The 23507-nt window shown below is 56.1% G+C and overlaps 1 protein-coding gene across 6 annotated transcripts in view; it reads left to right on the top strand.

Annotated features, from left to right (window-relative positions):
• The window catches only part of RETREG1 (reticulophagy regulator 1), a 121511-nt gene that overhangs the window by 65158 nt on the left and 32846 nt on the right, over window positions 1-23507 (top strand). The window contains exons 1-2 of one of the 6 annotated variants that reach the window (XM_072757220.1): window positions 15550-18183; window positions 18848-18945. The exons of 4 other annotated variants lie outside the window; for them this stretch is intronic. In XM_072757220.1, the coding sequence (XP_072613321.1) occupies window positions 18929-18945 (17 nt within the window). In that variant the 5' untranslated portion in view covers window positions 15550-18183; window positions 18848-18928. Of the gene's footprint in view, window positions 1-15373; window positions 18184-18847; window positions 18946-23507 lie in introns of those variants that run through there. One more of the 6 variants, XM_026005711.2, reaches the window with a different exon arrangement.

A 23507-nucleotide genomic window follows, 5' to 3' on the forward strand; every position in this document is an offset into this window, starting at 1 on the left:
GACCCTGCTTCTCCCTCTGCCTGGGTCTCTGCCTCTCTCTGGGTGTCTCATGAATGAATAAATAACATATTTTAAAAAAGGAATTGAGTGTTCAAGTGAGTAGATGGGGGTTCTCCTGGCTTCCACTCTGTGTGTCTCTTAAGTTGTGTCCATCAGTAGAACTGCGGGGCTCCCTTCCTGGGGTGTGTCCCCGGCACCCCTTCCCCCAGCATCCTCTCCCTGAGGCCACACCGGCTCTCGCCCCAGCTGGCCCTGGGCCTCCCTCCATCACCAAGAGCAGGTCCTGCTCAGCAGCCACAGCTAGCTTCCCCCCCCCCCCCATGACTTCCTCTTCCGCTCAGAACGCGGCGTGTGCTGGCCAGGGGGGACCTCGGCTGTGGGGTACCCTTCTGGCCGCCAGGATCTAAAAAGAGCTTTTGGCCCCCTGGAACTTACGGGCTTCCAGGTGTATGAATTTAAAGGGTCCGTTCTACTTGTGATCGTGACCACTGGAAAACCACTGTTTGCTGATTTAGTTAGGTTCATAATATAAACTCACATTTACGACCCATGTTAGCTTGAAAATGCTGCTTTTCCTCCCCTCACATCCATTTTATTGAAACTAGGGCCACTTTCTGAGAGTAACATATTTGCCAGAACAAATTGTCATCACTCCTGAGATGGTGATGGAGGACTTGAGAAAATCAGTCACCAGAAGTCACACCAACCAAGCCATAAACAACTGTTTTGATCGGCCCTTTTTTTTTTTGTTTTATCTTTTTCCCCAGTGTTACTGAGATATAACTGACGTAGAACGTTGTGTGAGCTTCAGATTACGACATAATGGTTCGATACGTATCCTTGCAAAATGATGATCACAGTAAGATTAGTTAACACCCATCATCTCATGTAGTTACAGATTTTTCTTCCATGGGATGAGAAGTCTTCAAATCTCCTCTCCTAACGAATCTAGAGTATTGTTAACTGCCGTCATTATGCTGCGCTTTGTTCCCGGGACTGCTTTGTCCTGTGACTGGAAGTTTGTGCACTTTGCCCGCCTTCACCCAACCTCTCCACCCCCTGCCTCGGGCAGCCACCGACCTGTCCGCCGGTCTTCATCATGGACAACCACTTACTATATCACTTTCTCAGTAAATTTATTATTTTTTTTGTATTAGTATAATTCAAGTGTAGTTAACACACAGTGTTACACTAGTCACAGGTGTAAACATAGCGATTCCACGCCCGCACACATCGCCTGGTGCTCGCGACAGGTGCCCTCCTTCACCCGCATCCCCTCTTTCCCCTATCCCCCCACTTATTTTATTTTTTATTTTTTAAAGATTTTATTTATTTACTCATAGAGACAGAGAGAGAGGCAGAGACACAGGCAGAGGGAGAAGCAGGCTCCACACAGAGAGCCCGACGTGGGACTCGATCCCGGGACCCCAGGATCACGCCCTGGGCTGCAGGCAGCGCTAAACCGCTGTGCCACCGGGGCTACCCTCCCCCACCTCTTTTTTAAAAATTTTTATTTATTTATGATAGTCACACAGGGAGAGAGAGAGAGAGAGAGAGAGGCAGAGACACAGGCAGAGGGAGAAGCAGGCTCCATGTAGGGAGCCTGACGTGGGATTCGATCCCGGGTCTCCAGGATCGCGCCCCGGTCCAAAGGCAGGTGCTAAACCGCTGCACCACCCAGGGATCCCCCCCACCTCTTTTAAAGTCAATTTCCGGAAGGCGTATTTACAGTAACCACCCCTTCGATTGTGAGGTCACACTCCACAAGTAATTATGAAATCTGATAAATGCCTTCTTCTTTCTCTTTAATTATGTTACTTGTTATTTTTATTTTCTTACCAATTCCATCAGGTAACCTCTATGACATCTAAGAGCTTCCCAGACTCGCGTTGATGGGTGTCATTTCTGCTGTTCCTCTTCCCTGGGCACTTTTCTGTTCACAGTAAAGAAACTGAATGCACAGGGGCCCCCGGGGGGCTCAGTGGTTGAGCATCTGCCTTCGGCCCAGGGCGTGACCCCAGGGTCCTGGGATTGAGCCTACATCGGGCTCCCCGTAGGGAGCCTGCTTCTCCCTCTGCCTGGGTCTCTGCCTCTCTCTCCAGGTCTCTTATGAATGAATGAATGAATGAATGAATGAATGAATGAAAAGAATGCACAGCCCGAGTGTATGACCAGCTTAGAGCACAGGCATGTGGCCACATCCTCTTTTTCAGGGATAAGTTCAAGTAAACGCAAAGGATGTTTAAAGGGATGACTGTTACCCGCCAGGTCCCCCTTTGGGAATGAGCCCTGATAACAGCCCTCCTGGGAGGAGCCTCGCTTTTGTTCAGGGTCTGTAAATAGTGAAGGGCCTGGGAACACCTCCTTCTCGTCTTGGCGAGACTCCCTGTCCCTCTCCTTACTTGATGGCAGTTGCGTTTTCATGGGACAAGGAGACTCGTCATCCTGGAAAACCCGCATACCCACAGTGTCCCCTCTCGCGCATCTCTCTGCAGCCGGTGCTTCCTGACCTGTGTCCCAGCCTCCGACACGGCGTGTCCCTTGCTCTTCACTTGTATTTAGGACTTGAGGTGATTTTGGACTTTAACTGCTCGTGACAGATACGGAAGCTGGATCGGGGGTGGGGGGTCCCAGACGAGTCCTTACCCTCCGCTGTTTTTGGTACGACTTGTGATTTCATGGTCTCATTAAGTCACGTTTGATATAAACAATTCTCATTGGGTATAAATAAGTGGATTGAAAGCGGCATCTGGCAGTGTGGATGTGCCACAGAAATTTATGAGGGACCATGTGTGGCGTTGCCATGGTTTGATGCTAAAAGTAGGTGCAGGTAACCCAGCCAAGTGTCGTTTCCATTTTTAGACCGTGAACTTCCTCTAATACTCACAACAGGAAAGAAACATGAAAGGTAAGGACAAGCGGCACACCCGGAAGGGAAACCTGAGCTTGACTTCGACCCTGGAGGTCTCATCAGGGTGGGGAAGAAACGGCAGGTCGTGAACGGCTCTCACGGGGACACCCTGGACGAGGCTCGCACGTGCTCTCCGCTCGCCCCGGGGATGCTGCTCACACCCAGGAGGGGCGCACACCGCGCCGCCGTGCACGCGTCCCTGGACGTGGGCGCTCACTCGGGCCTTTGTTGCTGGGGCCGGGCCACCTGTGACTGCCGGCTCGGGGCCTGGTGTCCCCTCCTGGCCGCTGCTGACGCGGAGTGGGAAGGAGCAGGGAGTGTCGTGGGTCCTGGGGCTGCTGCGGTGGCCCAGGCCCAGCGGACGGTGCAGGCTGGGGCTGGGAAGGTGAGGGGAGCGGCGCCAAGAGGGCGGCGAGGTGGCCTCTCCAGCTCCCAGGGGTTGGGGGGGGTCAGTGGAGAGGGCAGGTGGGCGGAAACCTGCATGAGGCTGGAGCCGCGGGGACAGCGCGACCCGTGACAGGGCTGGATCGGTGAGTCGTCGGCGACACGATGGATGGGGTGCGCGGTCGGGGAGGTGACGGAGGTGCTTCACAGAGGGACTCCAAACCCTGCCGTCCTGCCCCGGGCCTCGCTCCCTCCTGCTTGGCCCGGCCTCAGCCCCCATCCTGTGGTGTGGAGAGGCCAACAGGGACCTCACAGTGCAGAGACCTGGACTCGGCCTCGGCCCCCATCCCGCGGCCTGGAGGGGACCAATGGGGACCTCGCAGTGGAGAGACCTGGACGCTGCCAGAGCCGCGCGAGCCACTGCCATCACCAGGAAGCAGTCACCTGGACATCATGAGCCCCTGACCTGCCGTGAGGGGAAGGCCCCTTCATGCCCATTGCCTTTTCCCCTAAAGCCCACGATCCCAGTCTAACCATGAGGAAAACCCCAGACCAGCGAATTGAGAGGTGTTCTCCAGAATCCTCTCCAGCCCCACAAAGGAGAGGGACCGGGCAGGGCTGAGCAGACCACAGGTGGCCAACTACATGTGACAGCTGAGTGCCACGGGGGCCCCAGATGCTGAGATGCGGTTCCCGATGAGAAAAACCAGTGGGCGGGGTTGGTGAGGTGCGAGTGAAGTCTGGAGCTTCATCCGTAGTGACGCCCCGGCGCTGGGGTTTAGTGGTGACAGATGTCCTGGCGTCACAGATGTCCACCCAGGACAAGGAGGCGGGGGAGCCCTCTGTATATCTTCATCCCGCTTCCACAAATCTCAAATTCTTCCCAAATCTAAACATGTATTAAAACAAGTTTGTGTGTGTTCCCGGGGAGGAGCCCTGGGTGCTGGGACTGGGCGTGAGCAGTGCCAGGGCCTCACTGGACCCCGGGCCTCCCCCGAGGTCCTTAGGGCTCACGGTTGGGCCCGTGTCTAGTTCTGACGCCCGCTGCCGTGCCTGCGGCCGGAGGGAGGCAAACCACGCTCCCCACGCTCCCGAGGGACCAGGTGCATCTTCATCAGCCGGGGGTTGAGGCATAAGGAGCTGTGACCTGCGAGGCCATGGGGCGCCAGGTGCCTGAGGGCTCCCCTCTGTCCATCCACCGGGACCAGCTGGCTCCAGCTCTCCCTGTTGCTGGTGCTTCTCGGGGGCCTGGCTCCTCCGCAGACGTCGAGAGGCTGCAGGATGTTGCCCAACAGCACATTTCCCCAAACCCCACTGCCTGGAGGTGAGGTTCCTCGGTGTCTAGGGAGATCCCTCATCCCTTGGGCTGGGTCCGCAGGGGGAGGCCACCCAGCCAAGGCCACCGGGTGCCACATGGCGCGTGGCGCTAAGGGCCTCGGAGGCGTCCTGGTCACCCACCCGTAACCTCAGAACTCAGATGGAAATAATGACGAGGGCAGCCCGGGTGGCCCAAGCGGGTTAGTGGCGCCTTCGGCCCAGGGCATGATCCTGGGAACCTGGGATCGAGTCCCACGTCGGGCTCCCTGCGTGGAGCCTGCTTCTCCCTCCGCCTGTGTCTCTGCCTCTCTGTGTGTGTGTGTGTGTGTGTGTCTCTCATTAATAAATAAATAAAATCTTAAAAAAGAAAAAAAGAACGAACGAACTGTCGTAGGGACCGTTAAGCTGAGAAGTCTTGGCTTCGGTGTGGCCTCTCCACACAATACTGGGTGAGTGTATAGCCAGGAGGCATCTTATCCGTTGCTATTTAAGGAATGAAAACTGATTTTTAACACTGACAAAAGCAAAATCTGATAAGGAAGGTCAACACACAACAAAAGTGTCCCGCAAGCCCTAAACAGGTCGTGGTTGCTCCGTCCCCATTAGACTTCTGAGCTCAAGAGAGCAGGTGCCGCTGCTGCGGGGTCCTCCCGGCCTTCCCCGTCCACACAGGCCTCCGTGTCTGCAGTTCGTGGCCTAGAAGTTTTCCATTTCCTGCTCGGGCGCCGGGGCCCGCCAGAGTTCCTGGTCTCCTACGGCTGCGCGCTCTGACTTTCTTGGAACCAGAGACCCCAGTGGAGCCCGTTCACCCCGCAGCCGCTCACGAGGACTTAGAGCTGCCCGGAGGCCGGGCCTGTGCCGGGGACCGCGCCTGAGCCACGGAGAGCGTCCGGCTTTGATTTTTACCAGCGTGTGTATTCCTCCTGGAGTTTCATAAAAAGGGTTTTTCCCTATTTTTTCCTTTTTCTTTCGTGTGTGTGTGTGTGTGTGTGCGCGCACGCGTGTGTAGGGAGGTTGGGGTCGGGTGGGAGAAGGGAGAGAGGACGGAGCGGCGGGATGCCGAGGCACGTCAGCTGTTGCAGGGACGCCTGAGGTGGGGGGACAGGACCCAGTTGCAGGTGCCCCGGGGCCCTCGGAGAGCGGCTCCCACGGAGCGTCTGCGGGGGCCGTGCTCAGGGCAGTGAAGTGGGCCCCAGGAAACGCAGGACGCGGGGCACCTGCCCGCCCACCTGGCTTCCCTCCGGGCTTCCCGGCCGCTCCCTGCTGCTCCCCCACCCGTGTGGGCGGCCACCCCGCTCCTCTCCCCCGGCCGCCTGCCCGCGTCCTGCTGTGAACCCGCGGCTCCTCTGCAGGCTCGTCTGCAGGGTTCACGCTTTGCTTCTTGGATCCCAGAGGCCGTTAACTCCGAAGCATCACAAATTAAAAATGAACAACAGACAGTTGACCCTCGAACAAAGTGAGTGTTAGGGGCGCCGGTCCCCTATGCAGCTGGTAAGTCCTGCTACAACTTTTAACTCCCTCAAAAACTTCGCTACTACCTTACTATGGACCCGAGGCCTTACCGACAACACGAACAGCTGGTTAACGCGTATGTTGGGTGTTCTGTGGGTCATTGCTGTGATCTTACGACAAAGTGCCAGAGAAAAGAAAATGCCGTTAAGGAAATCATAAGGGGTGGCTGAGGGGCCCAGTCAGCAGTGTCCGACGCTTGATCTCAGCTCAGGTTGTGATCTCGGGGTCGTGGGATCGAGCCCCCATCGGCTCTGCGCTGAGCACGGAGTCTACTTGAGATTCTCTCCCACCCTCTCCCTCTCCCCCACCCCTCCCTCCTATTTACACCGTCTCTCTCTAAAAATGAAAGAAAAGAAAATACATTTTCAGTCCTGTACCATATTTGTCGGAAAAAAATTCACATATAAGTGGACCCATGTTGTTCAAGCGTCAACTGCATGATGAACTTTTAAAGAAACATTTGATCCGGAAGGCTTTCCGATGCCCCCATAGAGACCAGCTGGTGCAGGACGCCCCTCTCGGAGGCTCTTGACTGAGCTTTACGGTGTTGCTTGTTAGCTTTCCCCTCCTGCCATTTGCTGACTCTTCCCCCATATTGCTGTCCTTCCCCTCCTGGCCATCTCCTCTCTTCCAGGCTGCCGGCTTCTCCAGCATCCCCCGGGCAGCTGCCCTGTGTCATATCTAAACCATCCTTTCCAGGCAGCTTTGCTCATCACACCACTTTGGAGGTGGGGCCCAGCTCAGCCCACGGCAGGGTCAGATGGCGGCTGTAGCACGGACCAGACTGGAAAGGTGTGAGCAGCACCCGCTGGCCAACCTGAGTGTGGCAAAGCTGGGTCCAGCCGGGGTCCCTATTGAGATGGTAACAAATTATGTGACCCCACAGCACAGATGCACAAAGAGGAAGTCCCAACAAATAGGGCTAAGTCATGATGAGGCAGTGGGTCCTGCAGTTGGTGGCCTGAACTGGTACATTGATGAACACGAAGGGGTCTGTTACTAATCATACCAGGACACGAGGTGCAGCTGGGGACTGTCCTAGGCCGGGAGATAGGTTGACTGCAGTGATACCCCCAGAAAAGGGTGAAGGTCGAGCAGAAAAGCTGGAGGGCAGGGACTTTTGGGGCTCCGGGTCTTGGTGTGAGAGTGCCAGCTATTTCTGGATGAAAAGAAATTTGAAGAAAACACTCCATGTGCTAAGCTTAAAAAAGTAAAAGGATAAAATGGGTAACTGGGTTGATTCTGTTCTCATTATTATGAAAAGAGATGGAGGAAAAGGTTCCCACTTTCTCTTTTGGGATGATGATCTAGGTCACGGCTTTTCCACGGTATCTTGAGCAACTCTGGATTTCCAAGGACGCGATTCAGGGGCTGCCTTTGGCGGGGAGGGATTGAGGTCCTGTGTCCGTGCCCTGCCTGCCCCTTTCAGCCCGAGTAATGCTTTTTGGTTATTGTGTCTTTGATATACTAAAGTCTGTTATAGCATTTGGGGGGGAAAAAAGTTTTCCTTGCTCTGAAAGTCACCGATCTAGGCCAAGTCTCAGTATGATTCCGCCAACCAGAAAGCAAGAGAGAGGGGACCATCTCTCTCGTTAGCGCGTACACGGCCACCGTTCATCACATTTTCCATCATTGCCGAGTGCTGTGATTCACACCACATACACACGGGGTCACTTGATCCCTTGATTTTTTTCCCTCTCTCTCTTTTTTTTAATCTAAAGAAAAAAATGTTCTTTTTTAACCTCATTCCAAAAATATACTGGCTTTGATAGTAGTTCCATACCACTAGTCTACTTCTGCAAAGTGCATAATACGTACCCTGAATTTTCATGGCAAACATTCTCTGTGGGCAACACTGGAAGTCTGGTGGGAGAGGAGGAAGGTGGGGAAAGGGACTCCCTACACTTTTGAGTCACTGGGTGAAGGGAAGGCTCACGTGGGTGTTCTTTTCCTCCTCCTTGCAACCAGCCCCTGTCTGCTACCAAAGAGTTAACTCCTCAAAGGCAGGGACTGTTAGTGGGTTGGCTCAAGAGCAGATCCGGAGCGGAGAGGTGGAGAGGTCCGCTGGGGATGTGCTTCGGAAGGCCTTGTTTCCCAGGTGAAAGAGCACAGATTTCTTTTTCTTTTAAGATACTTTTCATTAATGACAGAAGCCACAGAAAAATTCCGCTTCCATTAAAAAGTCAACTGTTTTTTTGTACTTAAAATATTTTTTTTTTCTTGTAAGAGCAATGTATGCCCTTGTTACTGGAAAATGGAAAACACGGACAAGCAAAAGGAATAAAATGGAAAATATTCATTGTTTCCTTAAACCAGGGGAGGAAAACCATGATTCAGTGTAGATCCTTTGAGATGCTTCTCCTTCCTCTTCCCCCTGCTCCCCTCTTCTAAGTTTCCCTGTCTTTTTTTTTTCTTTTTTAAGATTTTATTTATTTATTCATGAGAGACACAGAGAGAGAGGCAGAGACACAGGCAGAGGGAGAAGCAGGCTCCATGCAGGGAGCCCGATGTGGGACTCGATCCCGGGACTCCGGGGTCACGTCCTGGGCTGAGGGCAGGCGCTAAACCGCTGAGCCACCTGGGCTGCCCCGTTTCCCTGTCTTCCTACATATCTTTCCAGATGTCTTCATCAATCTACAAATGTATATTTTTATATAAATAGGACTAAACACCTTCTGTATTCCATTTTAGCTCACCATATCATGGAAAGATTTTTATGACAACCTCATCTTTTTTAGCAGCAGCATAGAATCTCATTGCACCAAATTTCAGTTAACTCCTTATCGATAGGCCTTTAGGTTGTTGGGGTTTTTGTACTACTAAAGACGCTTATATCTACTTTCTCTCTACATTTAGAATTTCTTTGCATGATTTATGAGGTACATAAAATATTTACAAATAACATGGTATTGAAAAATATGTATGCTTGGGGGGTGCCCGGGTGGCCCAGCTGGTTGGGTGTCTGACTTTTGGTTTTGGTTTAGGCCACAATCTCGAGGTTGTGGGATCCACCCCCATATCGGGCTCTGTGCTCAGCGTGGAGTCTGCTCGGGATTGTTCCTCTCCCTCCCCCTCTGCTGCTCCCCCAGCTCCTGTGGCACATACTCTCTGTCTCCCTCTTTCTCCTTAAAATAAGTCAATCCTGGGGCACCTGGGGGGCTCAGATGGTTAAGCATCTGCCTTCAGCTCAGGTCATGATCTCGGGGTCCTGGGGTCGAGCCCCCATTCCTGCGTCCTGCTCAGTGGAGAGTCTGCTGCTGCTTCTCCCTCTGTCTCTCCCCCTATTTGTGCGTCCTCTGTCTCTCTTTCTCTCAAATGAATAAATTTTTAAAAATCTTTTTAAAAAATGTAACAAAAATGCTTGTAACTTGTAATTGCACAGTATATTTGCAGGGCATGTACTGTTCGGAATATTTGATCACAAGCATTTGGCTGCCCTTAGCCTAGGCAGCAGATGGGAGCAGACTGAACTAATACAAAAAACACAGCGAGCAGAGAACCTCAGGGTGGATTACAAACAGCTCAGTGTTAGAGCTGATGGTGAGAGCCTTCTCTGTGGGTGAGGGAGAGGGAAGAGAGCATATGGCTCCCATTTCTCTGCCCCTGTTGACCATTTGGAACATTTCTTCACTTACATAACTTACATTCACTAATAATATCTCCTAAGAACACTAGCTTGTTCTAGGAGCTGGCTCTCCCATGCTTTGTGCTATCGCTGGGACACGGGAAGCCTCGTTGCCTGCTGTGGGGTGGACGGATTCAGATAGCAGAGATGTAAGCAGACAGTAAGGTGAGATACTGCTAAATTTTAATGGAGAAAATGCATCAGAATACTGGGGTTGAGAATGATATGAGGGGTTACTTTTCTTATAAAGGAAAGAAATGGGAGAAGAAATAGAAAAGCTTCAGGGAGGGGCAGGTTGCAGAGATGGTGGGTCCTCTTTGGATCTGCTTTTTGGAGATCCCTGTGGGACCTCCAGGAGTTAAAGGATAAGCCAAGGCACATTATACATTGTAAGAGTTTATGTGCCCCCAAAATCAGTTTGAACCAGGTGGCACCAAGCTGGAAGTGGTTAGGAGCACGCCCCTGACAGGAGCCAGGGCAAAGACTTTGGTGGAAGCCAAGCAAGGCAATTATTTGATTGACTATAGGGCAAGTGGTTGCCTTATTTGGGAAGGTCTACTGGCTACTCGTGATTGGCCATCCTTAGGTCAACCGTGAGGCACTTAGGCTTGCATTTGGGCAGGATGCTAGAGCGTGAGAACCATCTCCATCTAATGGCCTCCTTGCTTAATGTAGCACAGATTAAGGTGGTTAGAAATCGGTGGTGTGGGGGTAAATTTTGAACAACTCACAGTGGGTAGTGATTAGCTGGCTGATTTGCCAGCGCCCGTGGTGTAAATGCCACCACCGTGACTGACTCAAACTACCTACTTTATATCGCTGAACACGGGAGGGAAGGGATAGGAACCGTTGCCATGAGCTAGTTAGAGGCAGCTCCTGTGTGCCACAGCTGGTGGGCGGTAGGACGTGAGCTTGGAATTCTGGGGTGCGTGTGGCAGGGAATATGGGTTTGGGCATGGAAGTGGGGGTTAGAATCTGGGAAGAGAGATTTCCTCGGGAGATCGTATAGCAGGAAACGGGAGGGGGGCAGTGAGCCTGCTGTCTGTGCTCTCAAGGTGTGGGTTCCCCGCCAACAGCATCAGCAGCACCTGGGAGCAGGTTCATGGGGCAGCCCTGGCCTGCGGATTAGAGGGGCCAAGAGTGGGGCAGCCCTGCCCTCAAGGTCACCAGTGTCGGAGAGCCAGCCAGAAGACGGCCACCTAGAGAGACCAAGAAGCAACGTTGAGAGAAGCTGGAGTTGGGCACAAAAAGTGGAGCTTAGAGCCGGGCATGGGGTTGGCACCAGGGCAGAGGGACGTGGGCCGCAGTGAGGTGCTGCCAGGAGGCCTTGTCAGATGAGATGAATAGTAAGCATCAGCTGCGTTTGAAGAGCGGTGCCAGGGTCGTGGTGGGGGCAGAAGGTAGGCTGTCACTGGTGAGCAGTGACGACCACAGGCCATGGGTCAGGCCTTCGGCCGTAAAGGACAGAAGACAGATTAGTAACTAGAAGGAGATGTGTGGTCACTGACGTGGTCTCTGGAAGAGGCCTGGATGTGTTTGTGCCTGAAGGAAAGAGCCAGTAGAATTCGAGAGGGTCCTGAACCAGCAAGGAGATGGGTTGGGGGCGCCTGGGTGGCTCAGTCGGTGAAGCGTCTCCCATCAGCTCAGGTCACGATCCCAGGGCCTGGGGGCTGAGCCCCACATCAGGCTCCCGGCTTAACGGGGAGTCTGCTCTCCTCCTGCTCATGCTCTGTCTCAAATAAATAAATTAATTAAATAAATAAATTAAGTAAATAAATAAAATATTAAAAAAAAAACGGATGAGATGGGATAATTGGTGGCACATATTGGAGAAGAGAGCAAAGGGAATGGAGAACTCAGGATGGAGCCTGGCCTTGAAGGAGTTACTTATGGGATCATGTTCTTGTCCCCAGAGGCTGGAGGGAAGGTGGGATGCAGAAGACAGTAGCATACGGAGCAACTGCTTCAGGGACTCTGCTTAATACTGTCCTAATCGTTGTCTTTTGCAAATCTCTACCCCTCCCCGCTTTTCCAAGGGGGCACCTGGGTGGCTCCGTCGGTTGAGCATCCGATCCTGGGTTCGGGCTCAGGTCATGATGTGAGGATCTTGAGGTTGAGCCTTGCCTCGGGCTCCACGCTGGCTGTAGATCCTCCCTCCCTGTCTCTCTCCACCCCCCTCCCCGGCCAAAAACAGCGATTCTGGAAATGTTTCTGAGACAGTTGGTAAGATTGTGTTACCCGCCAGTCGCTTCTCACTGTAACTTGTTTTGTGTCTAACTTAAACCAATTTTGGCAGAGAGGTAGAGAATCAAGGCCCCAGAGCTATACAGGCCACTAGAAATACAATGCGAGCTACGTACATAATTTAAAATTCCCAGAAGCCACATTAAATAAAAAAAAACAGGTGAAATTAATTTTAATATTTTATTTAACTGATACGCCCAAAATATTATCATTTCCACATGTGGTCAGTATGAAACTTAGTGATGGGATGTTCCATGTTCTGTTTCTTCTCCCGCGCCTTCAGCGTCTGCACCAGCCACAGGCCTGTGCTCGGCGGCTGCCGTGTTGGATGCTGTGGCTCAGAGGGTCCACTCGCGATGTGGCGGTGAACGCCGAGAGAAATCCAAATGTGCTTATTCTTAGGAGGTGACAAGACTCGCTCTTCGATCAAATGCTGGTCCGCCTCCTCTGAGCTCTTCGGCAGCTAGGCTATACCCTTGGGCATGTTCTCAGGAACCCAGTTTGGGTTTTTTTTTTTTTCTTAAGTGTTTGTTGAAGTCATCTCGGCACCCAACCCAGGGCTCGCACTCACAGCCCTGAGATCGAGAGTCACCTGCCAGGTGCCCCCTCGAGAACCAGCGTTAGCAGGAATCCTGTCAGGTCAGTTTGGCGAGAATCCGTCCCCCTTAGTATCTGGTCACCCGCCGTCTCTGACCGAATTCCTCCTCGCCCAGCATCCCCCAGTGATGTCCCGTCGGCCTGGCCTGCCTTCAGCGAGAATTCTGTTAGGCCACCTTAGCGACAGGTACCTCTCCCGGCTTAGTCATCATCTTCTGTCCACCAGTGACACTCGCACCCACAACTTGGCCATTCCTGCTGACACTGCCTTGTGGCCTCCAAGAAAGGGAGAGTCCCTCCTAGTGTCTGTGATAGAATGTTCCAGAGCCTTAGCCTAAGCGGTTATAGGAGAGTGGGAAGAAAAAACTCAGACCGGTGATTATGTGAAAAGAAGCAGCAGCACCGAGAAAGGTCGGTGACCAGCTTTGGAGCGGCAGTGGCTTTCTCAGCTCACAGAGTCTAGGACTAAAGCACAAAACCGGGGAAGTGTCTAGTGTGCGTCGCTAAAAGTGCGAGCGCATCCGGGAGGACGATGCACACGGAGCCTGCGGTGGAAGTGCCTGGGGACCAGCCCGCACGCGTGGCTGTGCTGGGTCTTCAGCTGCAGGAGTGCCGAGAACACCGGGCGCTGCGGTGTGTCCCCACCTGTGCTCGCCGATCACCTCGCTTTGTGGGCATCTGGGAGGGCGGCCGGGCCTTGGGGCCCCACGTGCGCATGCTGAGTCCTCGCATGGGATGCCCGGGACTGCAGGGTGCCAGTGACTGCGCTGTCACAGCCCCCGCGTGGCCCGAGGGTCCCCTTACCCCGGCCGCCCTTGCTCCCATCCTTGTCCTCGTGAGTTGCAGAACCCAACACACGCCCGCGGACGGGGACCCAGGGGCCCGCATGGTGCCCGTGAGCTAACGTTGCACGAGGCTGTGCTCACGGGGGGCCCGTCCTGAGTGCCCGCGGGCTGAAGGGCCGTCCGACCGTGACCGTGTGGTCACCCACCCCAGGCGGCCTCCCACGGCGCTGTGTCCCGGGCGGGGGGCCCCTGGGTGGGACCTGGGCCTGCATGGCTGCCCCCTGGGCCCACGCCGTCAGGGTCTGCCTCCCGGGGTGGAGCATCTGCACCCACTGGACGTCGTACCCGGGGTCCGGAGCTTTAGGTCTTGAGCGAGGTTGTAGTGAACAGCCACAGTGACCATGTGCGCGTGTCACACAGTCCGAAACACGGCAGGGCCCGGGCTGTCCAACCGACTTCCTGCCTTTTTTTTTAGCACCCCATCTCAGCTTGCTTGCTTGCTTGCTTGCTTTATTTATTTATTTATTTATTTATTTATTTCTGATTTAAATTCAATTTACCAACATACAGAATGATACCCAGTCAATTCTTTGATGTGCTAGAAATCATATGTGTAAATGTAAGATGTACGGTAAATACGCATTGCTGTGTAGCGATGAAGGAACGCATGCGTTTTTAAAAGAAAAGTGTACTGTTTCTTAATAATTAGATGTTCCTTTTTTTTAAATTTTTATTTATTTATGATAGTCACACACACAGAGAGAGAGAGAGGCAGAGATACAGGCAAAGGGCTGTGCACCGGGAGGTGCACAGCAGGCTCCATGTACCGCGAGCCCAACGTGGGACTCGAACCCGGGTCTCCAAGATCGCGCCCTCGGCCAAAGGCAGGCACCAAACCGCTGCGCCACCCAGGGATCCCTAAATAGATGTTCCTTATGGTTTTACCTGACATTCCCAATCAGGGCAAAAAAAGTCATTTTAACTTGTCATACAAAGCTTTTAGGGCATATTCCTGAAAGAGTCTCAGCTGTATTTGTCTTAGCCTTTTTTTTTTTTTAAATGAGGAAGGTGTACTTTCGTTTTCTTGCTGAGATATAACTAACACCTAGTACATTAGTATCACAGGGATGTGATACCCATAATAACACACAGTAACAATTTTTTTCTTGTGATGAGAACTTTTAAGATCGCCTTCCTCAGCACCTTTTTTTTAAAAAAAATATTTTATTTATTCATGAGAGATGCAGAGAGAGGCAGAGACCCAGGCAGAGGGAGAAGCAGGCTCCATGCCGGGAGCCCGACGTAGGACCTGATCCCGGGACCCCGGGGTCACGCCCGGGGCCCAAGGCAGATGCTCCACCGCTGAGCCCCCGGGGCCCCGCTCAGCACCTCTGGAATACGTGGCGCGGTGCTGTTGGCCACAGTGACCATGCCATACATTTTGCATCCCCAGGACGGACTTATTTTCTAACTGGAACTTTGTACCTTTTGACCACCTTCTTGTAGCCTCTTTGGAAGCAAGAAGAGCTGAAGCGATCTTGTCCTGCTCTTAGGAGCTGCAGCCACTGAGGGTACTGGGTGGCTGGTGATGAGCCAGGCTATAAAAATATCCCAGGCACACAGCGCGGCCGCGTGCCAGCGTCAGGCTGCTCCCTGATGACAGGGAGGTCCGCGGGAGAAGCCCTGCTGCCCAGAGGAGCACACGGACTCGCCTGTGTGCACACCCACTCCGGGTTGGGAAATCTGGATGACCCACAGAGGGGTTTTCTTGCAAAACAGTGTCCCTGAAAACACAGTGGTTTCTTGGTGTGTGTGTTTTTCCTTCTGAGTCAACGATGTTTTGCTGGTGGCCGAGCATTCTCAGAACAAACAAGGCTCCCAGCCCTGGCACGCACGCCCTGTCGCTCCGCCCCGGCCTCCCACCGTGAGTCGGGGATCCGATAGGCCGGCTGAGCCTGTAGGCCGCCCTTCCGCCCTTCCGTGGGCGCCTGGTCATGCCAGGGGGGAAGGAGGAAGAGAAAAAAAGGAAAGAGAGAGAGTGGGCAGGTCTACGTGAAGTCATCCCAGTAAAGGTTACTAGCTGGGCGGCGACACTTCTCACACCCCGGGAGAAAGCACTTGCTCCCAGCGGCCCCCACGGCCGGGAGTAAGAGGTGACCTGTTTATTTTTAGAAGGGGACGGTCATAATAACCCGGCGCCGGCTTCATTCAAGGCGGGCAGGTGCTCTGGAAGTCCGTAAACACCTACTTTCTGAATAAGGGGGGGAGAGCCTTTGTCCGCAAAGGAGAGGACGTGCCGCCCGGGCCCTTCCCTCCTGGTTGTTGCTGGCAGGTGGAGGAGTCCCGGCCGCGGTGCCGCAGCCCGTCCCGTCGCTCGTTGTTCTTACAGGACAGAAATGCCTGAAGGTGACGACACTGGACCGGGCCCAAGGTAATTCCGATCCGTGCTGACTTGCTCTCGGGTCTGTTTTACTGGCTGGTTGTCTTTTTAAAGACCTTACCACTAATTTCGAAAGCGGTTTGGAGTTAAAGGAGTAAGAACGCAGCCCCTCACTCCCAGGAACCGAGTTCTCTTGAGCGTGAAGCGGGAACGTAAAATTGGCTTGAGAGACGCTTAGAAACATACGCAAGTAGGTGTTTTTCTTGAATGAGGAAGGGGGTGGCCTGAGACTTTACCCAAGTGTTTCCCCGTCTACCGCCTGGAATCTGCTTGGGCTTTCCTGGCCTTTGATTTTTGACTTTCCGTGACGGCTGCCGGGAATCCACGCTCGGGACCGTTTTGTCAAGTGTCTGAACGTGCCGGGCGCGAGGCCAACGTTCCCGTTTTGCCATGGCTCCCCTGGGTTCCCGCCCCGCGCGTCTCTTGGGAAGTGGGAGGCCTTGGGCCCCCACATGCAGCAGCGTCGGGGTTCCTGGGGAGGAGGACGGAGCCGGCGAGGAAGCGGCAGTGACTCCCGCGCACGCGGGGAGGGGCCCGCCTCTGGCCCGGCTGTGTCCGCGGCCCTTGTGTGGTGGGTCCCGACTGCGCAGCAGGGTCGCCGGGACTCGGTGCAGCGGCGGGAGCTGTCGGGTCGGGGCTCAGCCGGTGGGCGGTCCGACTCCTGCTCTGGTCTCGGGGCCTGGGACCAGCGCCCGTGGGCTCCAGGCGCCGCGGCACGTCTGCTTGGGATGCTCCCCCCTCCGCCCCCCGCACGTGCGCACCCGTGCCCTCCCATGCCCTCTGCGTCTCTGAGAAGTGATCTTTAAAAAAAGGGGGGGGAGGGGTTAAATGACAATCTTATTGTCAGGAAAAGTACTAACTGGGATGAGGATTAAGTTTTCAGCAACAGGAAGGCCCAAGCATTTGTTGTCCTGTGAGAGGTCAGCATGTCTGGAAGGCTCAGCGCAGGTACCCGGTCCGGGCGTCATGTGGTGACCGGAGCCGCCCGTGGGTGAGCCGCGGGGCCTCCACGCACTGTGCTGTCCCCCTGAACCCAGCGTCGCACGGTGTGTCGGCTGCACGCCCACCGGACGAGACTTCCCAGTGGGCATCCTTCCCCGCCACGGCCTGTGGTGCGTGTGCATCCGTGTCCGTGCATGTGCATGCGTGTTGACTGTGGTCACTTGTCCTCGTGACCCTAAAGGACTCTTTTTAGGTTTTTAGTCCTTGTTTTCATCCAGATTCCTTCCTACCACACTAAAGGGGACATTCAGTTGACACTTGATTTAATAATGAAACAACTTTCCCTGTAAAAGCAGACGTTAGATCAAGGCCTCGAAGATGACGTTTGTAACCGGGCCTACGTTGGGACCACCCGGACTAAGGGGGAAACCAGACATTTTCAGAGAAATGTAGACGCCAGATTGTGAGATGACGGGCTGACGTACCGTTAGCGGTGTTTTCCCCCATGTGGACATCTCCGGAAGCAGGATTTTCTCTTTTTCCCTTGCGTCCCGGCGTCCCCGCCTCCTCTCTGCACAGAATCCTGCACAGCACAAGCGTTCCCATAAGAAACCGTCGTTGAGTGCGATGTATTGTAAAGCCCTCCCGTGCCTGCGGTGAGTTCCTAGGGCCCGGCGGTCTTGGGGGTCAGCGGGAGACTTCGCAGAAGCTCGCAGACGGCGCCAGTGACTTGTAGCGTCATCACAGTTACATAGCGAGTGGTTTTTGGTGATCATAAATAACTTTGAAAGAGCTGTTTTGGATGTAAAAGTCAACACACGTAAGATCTTTTCCTAAGAATGTTTTACTGGTTACAAAGGATAAACCGAGAAAACGAAGAGCGGCAGGATGCGTAAGGGGGTGCGCTGTACGCGCGGCTGCTGATAGGGATTTCCAAGGACGACTGACATATTTTCTGAAAAATGGGGAACTTGCTCTCACTCCTTTGAAGTGAGATGAAGGCCCATCCCTGCCCCCACCTTTTTATTTGCTGAGATAAATACCAGCTTGGGACAGTTGGTGGTTTTCTACGCAACGTGCTTTGTTTTGCCTCATACTTTTCTTTTCCCACCATCTGTGCGGAAAGTTAGAAGGGGGACCCGCAGGGGAGGCCTAGAGCCGGGCCAGGAATAAGCGCTTTCACGTGCGAGGGAACCTTACTCCTGCTAAATGGGAGCTTGGATGCGGTTGGACAAGGCCCCTGGCGCCGCGTCTGCAGGAGGAGCAGCTGTGGCCGTCGCCGGCTGCTGACCGCCCGAGCCCAAGCGCCCCACGCCCCACGCCCCACGCCCCACACCGCAGCTTCTGGTTGAATCTCACGTTCAGGCTTCTTCGTGTTACTTTGGTCACGTTTTGCAGCCTGGTGACCGGAAGGGCTCTGTAACAGGCGGGGAGCGAAGTCCGAGTGTAGTCCTGGAAGCCAGGGGAAACCGCAGGCCCGGAGGCCCCGGCACAGCAGGCCTGACTGCCAGTGCACCAGAGCCCCCTCCTCCTCCTCCTCCTCCTCCTCCCCTCCCCCACTTGCTCCCTCCTCCCCCTCCTCCCTCCTTGTCCTCGTCCTCCCCTCCTCCTCCCCCTCCTCCTGTCCTCCTCTACCTCCTCCTCATCCTCCTCCCTCCTCCTCCCTCCCCTTCCTCTTCCTCCTCCTCCCTCCTTGTCCTCCTCCTCCTTCCCCTCCTCCTCCTGGCCTCCTCTCCCTCCTCTTGTCCTCCTCCCTGTCCTCCTCTTTCCCCTCCTCCCTCGTCCTCATCCTCCCCCCCTCCCCATCCTCCTCCCGCTCCTCATGTCCTCCTCCCCCTCCTCCTTGTCCTCCTCTTTCCCCTCCTCCCTCCTTGTCCTCATCCTCCCCCTCCTCCCCTTCCTCCTCCCCCTCGTCCTCTTCCTCCTCACTGTCCTCCTCCCACTCCTCCTGTCCTCCTCCTCCTCCTCCCTCCTTGTCCTCGTCCTTGTCCTCCCGCTCCTCCCCATCCTCCTCCCACTCCTCCTGCCCTCCTCCCCCTCCTCCTCCTCATCCTCTTCATCCTCCTCCTCGCTGTTTATCTCGTTGCCAGAAATAGATGCACGTGGTAAGAACTCCCAGAGACTCCATGCCAGCGTCAAGGTCGGGAGCCGAGGTTGAGCGGGTGTGAGGGATGCCGTCCTGGACGGGGTAAGGAGGGCGGACCCCCAGGCAGGAAGCGCTGGGCGCTGACAGGAGGGGAGAGTGGGGGTCAGTCCCCAGGACGAGAGCTGGCTCCCGGAGTTCGGGATCCCCACGTGGGGCCCGGCCCGCCTCACCTTGCGTGTCCCTGGGGGGCAGTGGGCAGCCCTCAGGTGTGCCGCGTGACTGTCATGGGGGAGGCCTCAGCGGCCGAGGCACGTCCTGCCACAGGTGCCCGGTAGGGGACCCTGGGCTGCCGCGGCTGAGCTGGGGACGCGTCTTGGGACAGAAGCACTTCCACGGGCCATCCCTGCGTCCACACGCTCACGGGCCGCTCTGACCCGTTCACTGAGGGCGGCGGCCAAGCCACCTGCTGTGCCGGGAGGCCGGTGAGGCCCCTGCTCTCTTGGCCAAACTGAACAGTGGAGACAGACGCTTCCCAGATTACAAAATAAGGCAAGAATTTCATGTTTTTAAGGGGAAAAGTATTTTAGGTAACCAGGCTAAAAGTGTGTTTTAGCCATAATGTGGGGGATACGTGGCACGTGTAGCGGGCAGGCCTCTCCGGGGAGGGGTCCTCAGGCTGCGACTTGAAGGAGCCCCCACATGGGGGTGCAGGGAGGGATGGGCAGGGGCAGCGGCCCACAGGGCCACCGAGGGGGGAGCACGGTGACGCCAGGAGGAGCACAGACCGGGCCGGGCCGCCGTGAAGCCCCGAGGTGGGGGGCTGGCTGTCACTCAGAGCTGCGCACTCAGTAGAGCGGTTGGGGCGGGGGGCCTGGGGGCACAGGGCCACCCGTGTCCCTCGGAGACCTTTCGAGCTAATTCACTTCTGTGAGCGGGCCTGAGGACCTCAGACATGACGGGTCCCTACGAGGCACGGGGTCTGCAGCGTGGACACGCGGGCTTTGGAACATTCCAAGTGCCTACGTTGGGGGGTTAGCTGGGCAGGTACGTACAGGTCAGTGTGAATCCGACACGGGGAAAATCCCAGGGGACAGGCTGGCACGCTGCACGCATGGCGCGTGACCCTGGTCAGGTGGCGGGTAGCCGGGTCCCCCGCCCGGTGCTATGGGCCCACCTGGGTGTTCTGATGTCTTGTCGGGAGCCTCACTTCCTCCAGAAGCGCAGCCAACCTCGCACGGAGAGTGTGGCCCGGCCACGTGGCCCTGGGTGCGTGACAGGCTGCAGGGCCGCCTTGTTGGGACAGGTACGTCCTCCGTCCACGGCGAGCAAGGGCCGTTTGGTGTCTTGCCAGCCACAGGGTGGGGAGGAGATGCTGGGAGGCTGCCCCACCCCCCGCACATGCAAGAGGACGATGTGCACGTTTAGCAACGAGGGCCCGACGCATGGGCTGCTACTGCGGGACTCCCTGGTGCGTTGCTGTTGGACGTCGAGCCACGCAGGTGAGACGTGAAGTTTCGAGTGGCGGAAGCCCCGGAGCCCCTGAAACTGTGGCTGTCGTAGCAGTTAGTGTCGTTCTCACGTCCGTCCTCCTGCTCTGTTCTGGGGCGGCCCTCACGGCCTTGAACAGAGGCAGGTGACGGGCTCCGAGCAGTGAGACGCGCCGTTAAACACGGTGATGCCCCCGGTAGGGTCACCGACAGGTAGGGCTGCCCACTGGGCCCCGGGAGGGGGCACGGACGACGACGGGCCTCGTGGGCCCCATCAGGGACGCCGCGCTGCCAGCCATGACCACCCAATCCTGCAGGCGGGGAACCCTGATTTTTAGCATTTTGTAAAGACTCGTATTTACCGTATTTGCCGTATTTGCTGTAGAGCCAGAGAGCGTGGGAGGGGCAGAGGCACGCGGGCGGCGAGAGTCTTTAGCAGGTCGTGAGCCAGCAAGGAGCCCGCGGGGTTCGAGCCCACAACCCTGAGAGTAGAAGGTGGCTGAGACCCCGAGCCGCTGGGTGGACCGAGCCCCTGGGTGCCCGGATCTTCGGGTCTGCGGATCCCGTCCCAGGCCCGCCTGCGAGGTGCCGGCAGGGGCCGGGAGCAGATGCTCGGCCTGGTCCTCGCAAGCTGGGGTGAGGGGGTGCACGGTGTCCGGGGCCGAACGCTCCCGTGCCGCCCGCCCCCTGGCCCGTCCTGGGAAGGGCGTCTCCGGCACAGAGGCAGCGTGTGCGGAAGCCAGGACCCCGCTGGCCAGTGTTTGAGGCTGACGGGACCACGGGGACGCCCGGCTCCCCAGTGCGCGGCTCCGCGGGGTGTCTGCTGCTCAGGCTGCGGGGAGGCTGACGCCCTCCTGCACACAGCGGGCCACGCTCCGGGCACCCCAGCCGGGGTAAGGGTCTGTGTGCTCTCGGGCACTGGACGCGGGCCCCGGGGAGGCCTGTCCCCGGGCTGGTGACAACGGCTAGCAGTGGTGTCCACTGCCCCTGCGCCCCGTTCTGCTGTCTGGCCTCCCCCCACCACCCCCCGGGATGGTGCAGGCCCCGTGACAGGTGTGACCTCACACACGCTTGTTCGACAGCCTGCTGCCTGGGGAAATGAAACTAGGAGGGGGGACGAGGAGTAGAAGGAAGAAAGGACCATCTGTGATCTTAGGACCCTAAAAACAATCCTGTTACATCGTATCTTCTGGTACTTTTTAGTTTTTTTTAAGATTTTGTACATTGGGGCAGCCTGGGTGGCTCAGCGGTTTGGCGCCGCCTGCAGCCCAAGGTGTGACCCCGGGTCCTGAGATCGAGTCCTGTGTTGGGCTCCCTGCGTGGAGCCTGCTTCTCCCTCTGCCTGGGTCTGTGCCTCTCTCTCTCTCTCTCTCTCTCTGTGTCTCTCATTAATAAATAAAACCTTAAAATAAAAAGATTTTGTACATTGATGAGAGAGCAAGTGCGAGAGCGAGAGCGCGGGCACGAGCAGGGGAGGGAGCAGCCACTCCCCACGGGGCAGGGGCCCCATCCCAGGACCCTGGTCCCGTCCTGAGCCGAAGCAGACGCTCCGCCGCTGAGCCCCCGGGCGCCCGCCCTCCAGCACCCTAGTCGGGTTCCTCCCAGTCGCTGTATATGACACATACAATCTTCTAGACCATTCTTTTTTTTTTTTTTCCCTCCTGAGCATTTTCCCAACGGCAAAGGCACGCTTTGGGCGCGTTGCTTCCTGGCTGCACGATATCCTCATCTTGGGCTTTCCCACGACTGTTGGACTGTCTGATGGGACGTTGTTCTGTCGTGGAACTGTGAGCGACGGAGGCCGCGGTCGTGTGTCTCACCTGGGGAAGGACTGGTCACGAGCTGCCGGGTCCCCGAGGTCGGGCCCAGAACCATTTTCAGTGACCAAGGCGACTAGATTTCAAGAGCGGGGAAAATGCCAGCGGGCCTCACTTTTTCTCGGGAAGAATGTCAGAGAATTTAGGGGCTTTATTTCTAAACGTCTCAAAAGAGGAAAGAGGTGTTTGCTGGATATGCATGTTCACGAAACGCTTATCGTTTCTCATTTGAGAAGATATCGGTGGTGAGACTTTTGATCTGGCTCCTTCCGCCCCTCGCAGAATCACAGGGCGCTGGCCTCTTGCCGACGGGGGCAGTTCTCCGGGCGCTGGTGTCTTGGTGGGCACGCCTGCCCGCAAGGATGGCGCTCCGGGCCGCTGCCGCTCCGGCGCTTCGGCGTCAACACGGTCTTGTCTGCTCTGCGCAGCACAGCAGGTCGTGGGATTGGGGTTTTCCAGCCCTGGCTGCACGTCCCAGCCTCAGCACCCAGTGGCTCCGTGGCCTTGGGCAGCGTTCTTCGCCTCTGCTTTGTCAGCGACGTGAGGCCGGCAGCGCCGACGCCACGGGTTTGCCTCATAGGTCACGCTGTTTAACGCTAAACTCTAGGTCTTCAGGAAGCAGTTAACAGGGCACCCGGGGGCTCAGCGGTGGAGCGTCTGCCTTGGGCTCAGGGCGTGACCCCGGGGTCCCGGGATGGAGTCCTGCATCGGGCTCCCTGCAGGGAGCCTGCTTTTCCCGCTGCCTGGGTCTCTGCCTCTCTCTGTGTCTCTCATGAATAAATAAAATCTTTAAAAAAAAAAAAAGTGGCCAACAATCACAGTACGCAGGTTGAACCTTGCCTGGAGCGGCCCAGAACGGGTCACTTGTGAGTGAAGGCACCTCCGCCAGGGTGAGCGGATCCCTGTGACTGCCCGGGCCGCGGGCATGGCCTGTGCGGTGGGCACGCGGCGGGCTCTGCGGCGGTGGCCTTGGCCAGGGTGCAGAACGGCTCACCGCCTTCCTGGCCGGGCAGCTCTAGGTGGCCTGTGAGCTCTCCCGGTTTGGAACGGGGCCGTGAGGCTCGTGTGTCAGGCACGGCCCCCTCCCCGGGACTGCTTCAGCCCACGTGAGCACGGGGATCCTGCCTCAGTCGCTCTGCGCCGAGTACAAGTAGCGATGTCTCTGGGGGAAGCGAAGTGTCTGCCCCTGGCTCCTTGCAGTGAGCAGCGTGTCCACAGGTTCAGGACGTGCATGTGCCTCTTGTCCAAGTGGTTTGTTTTAATCTTATGAGCCCCGTGAATCGTGAAACGGTCATACACCCACCTGTGACTTAGCCAGTCGGAGGTGAGATTATAGCTCGTCTCCAACAAGTCCGTGGGA

The sequence above is a fragment of the Vulpes vulpes genome, chromosome 4 (genome assembly GCF_048418805.1).
Source record: "Vulpes vulpes isolate BD-2025 chromosome 4, VulVul3, whole genome shotgun sequence".
NCBI classification, from domain to species: domain Eukaryota; kingdom Metazoa; phylum Chordata; class Mammalia; order Carnivora; family Canidae; genus Vulpes; species Vulpes vulpes.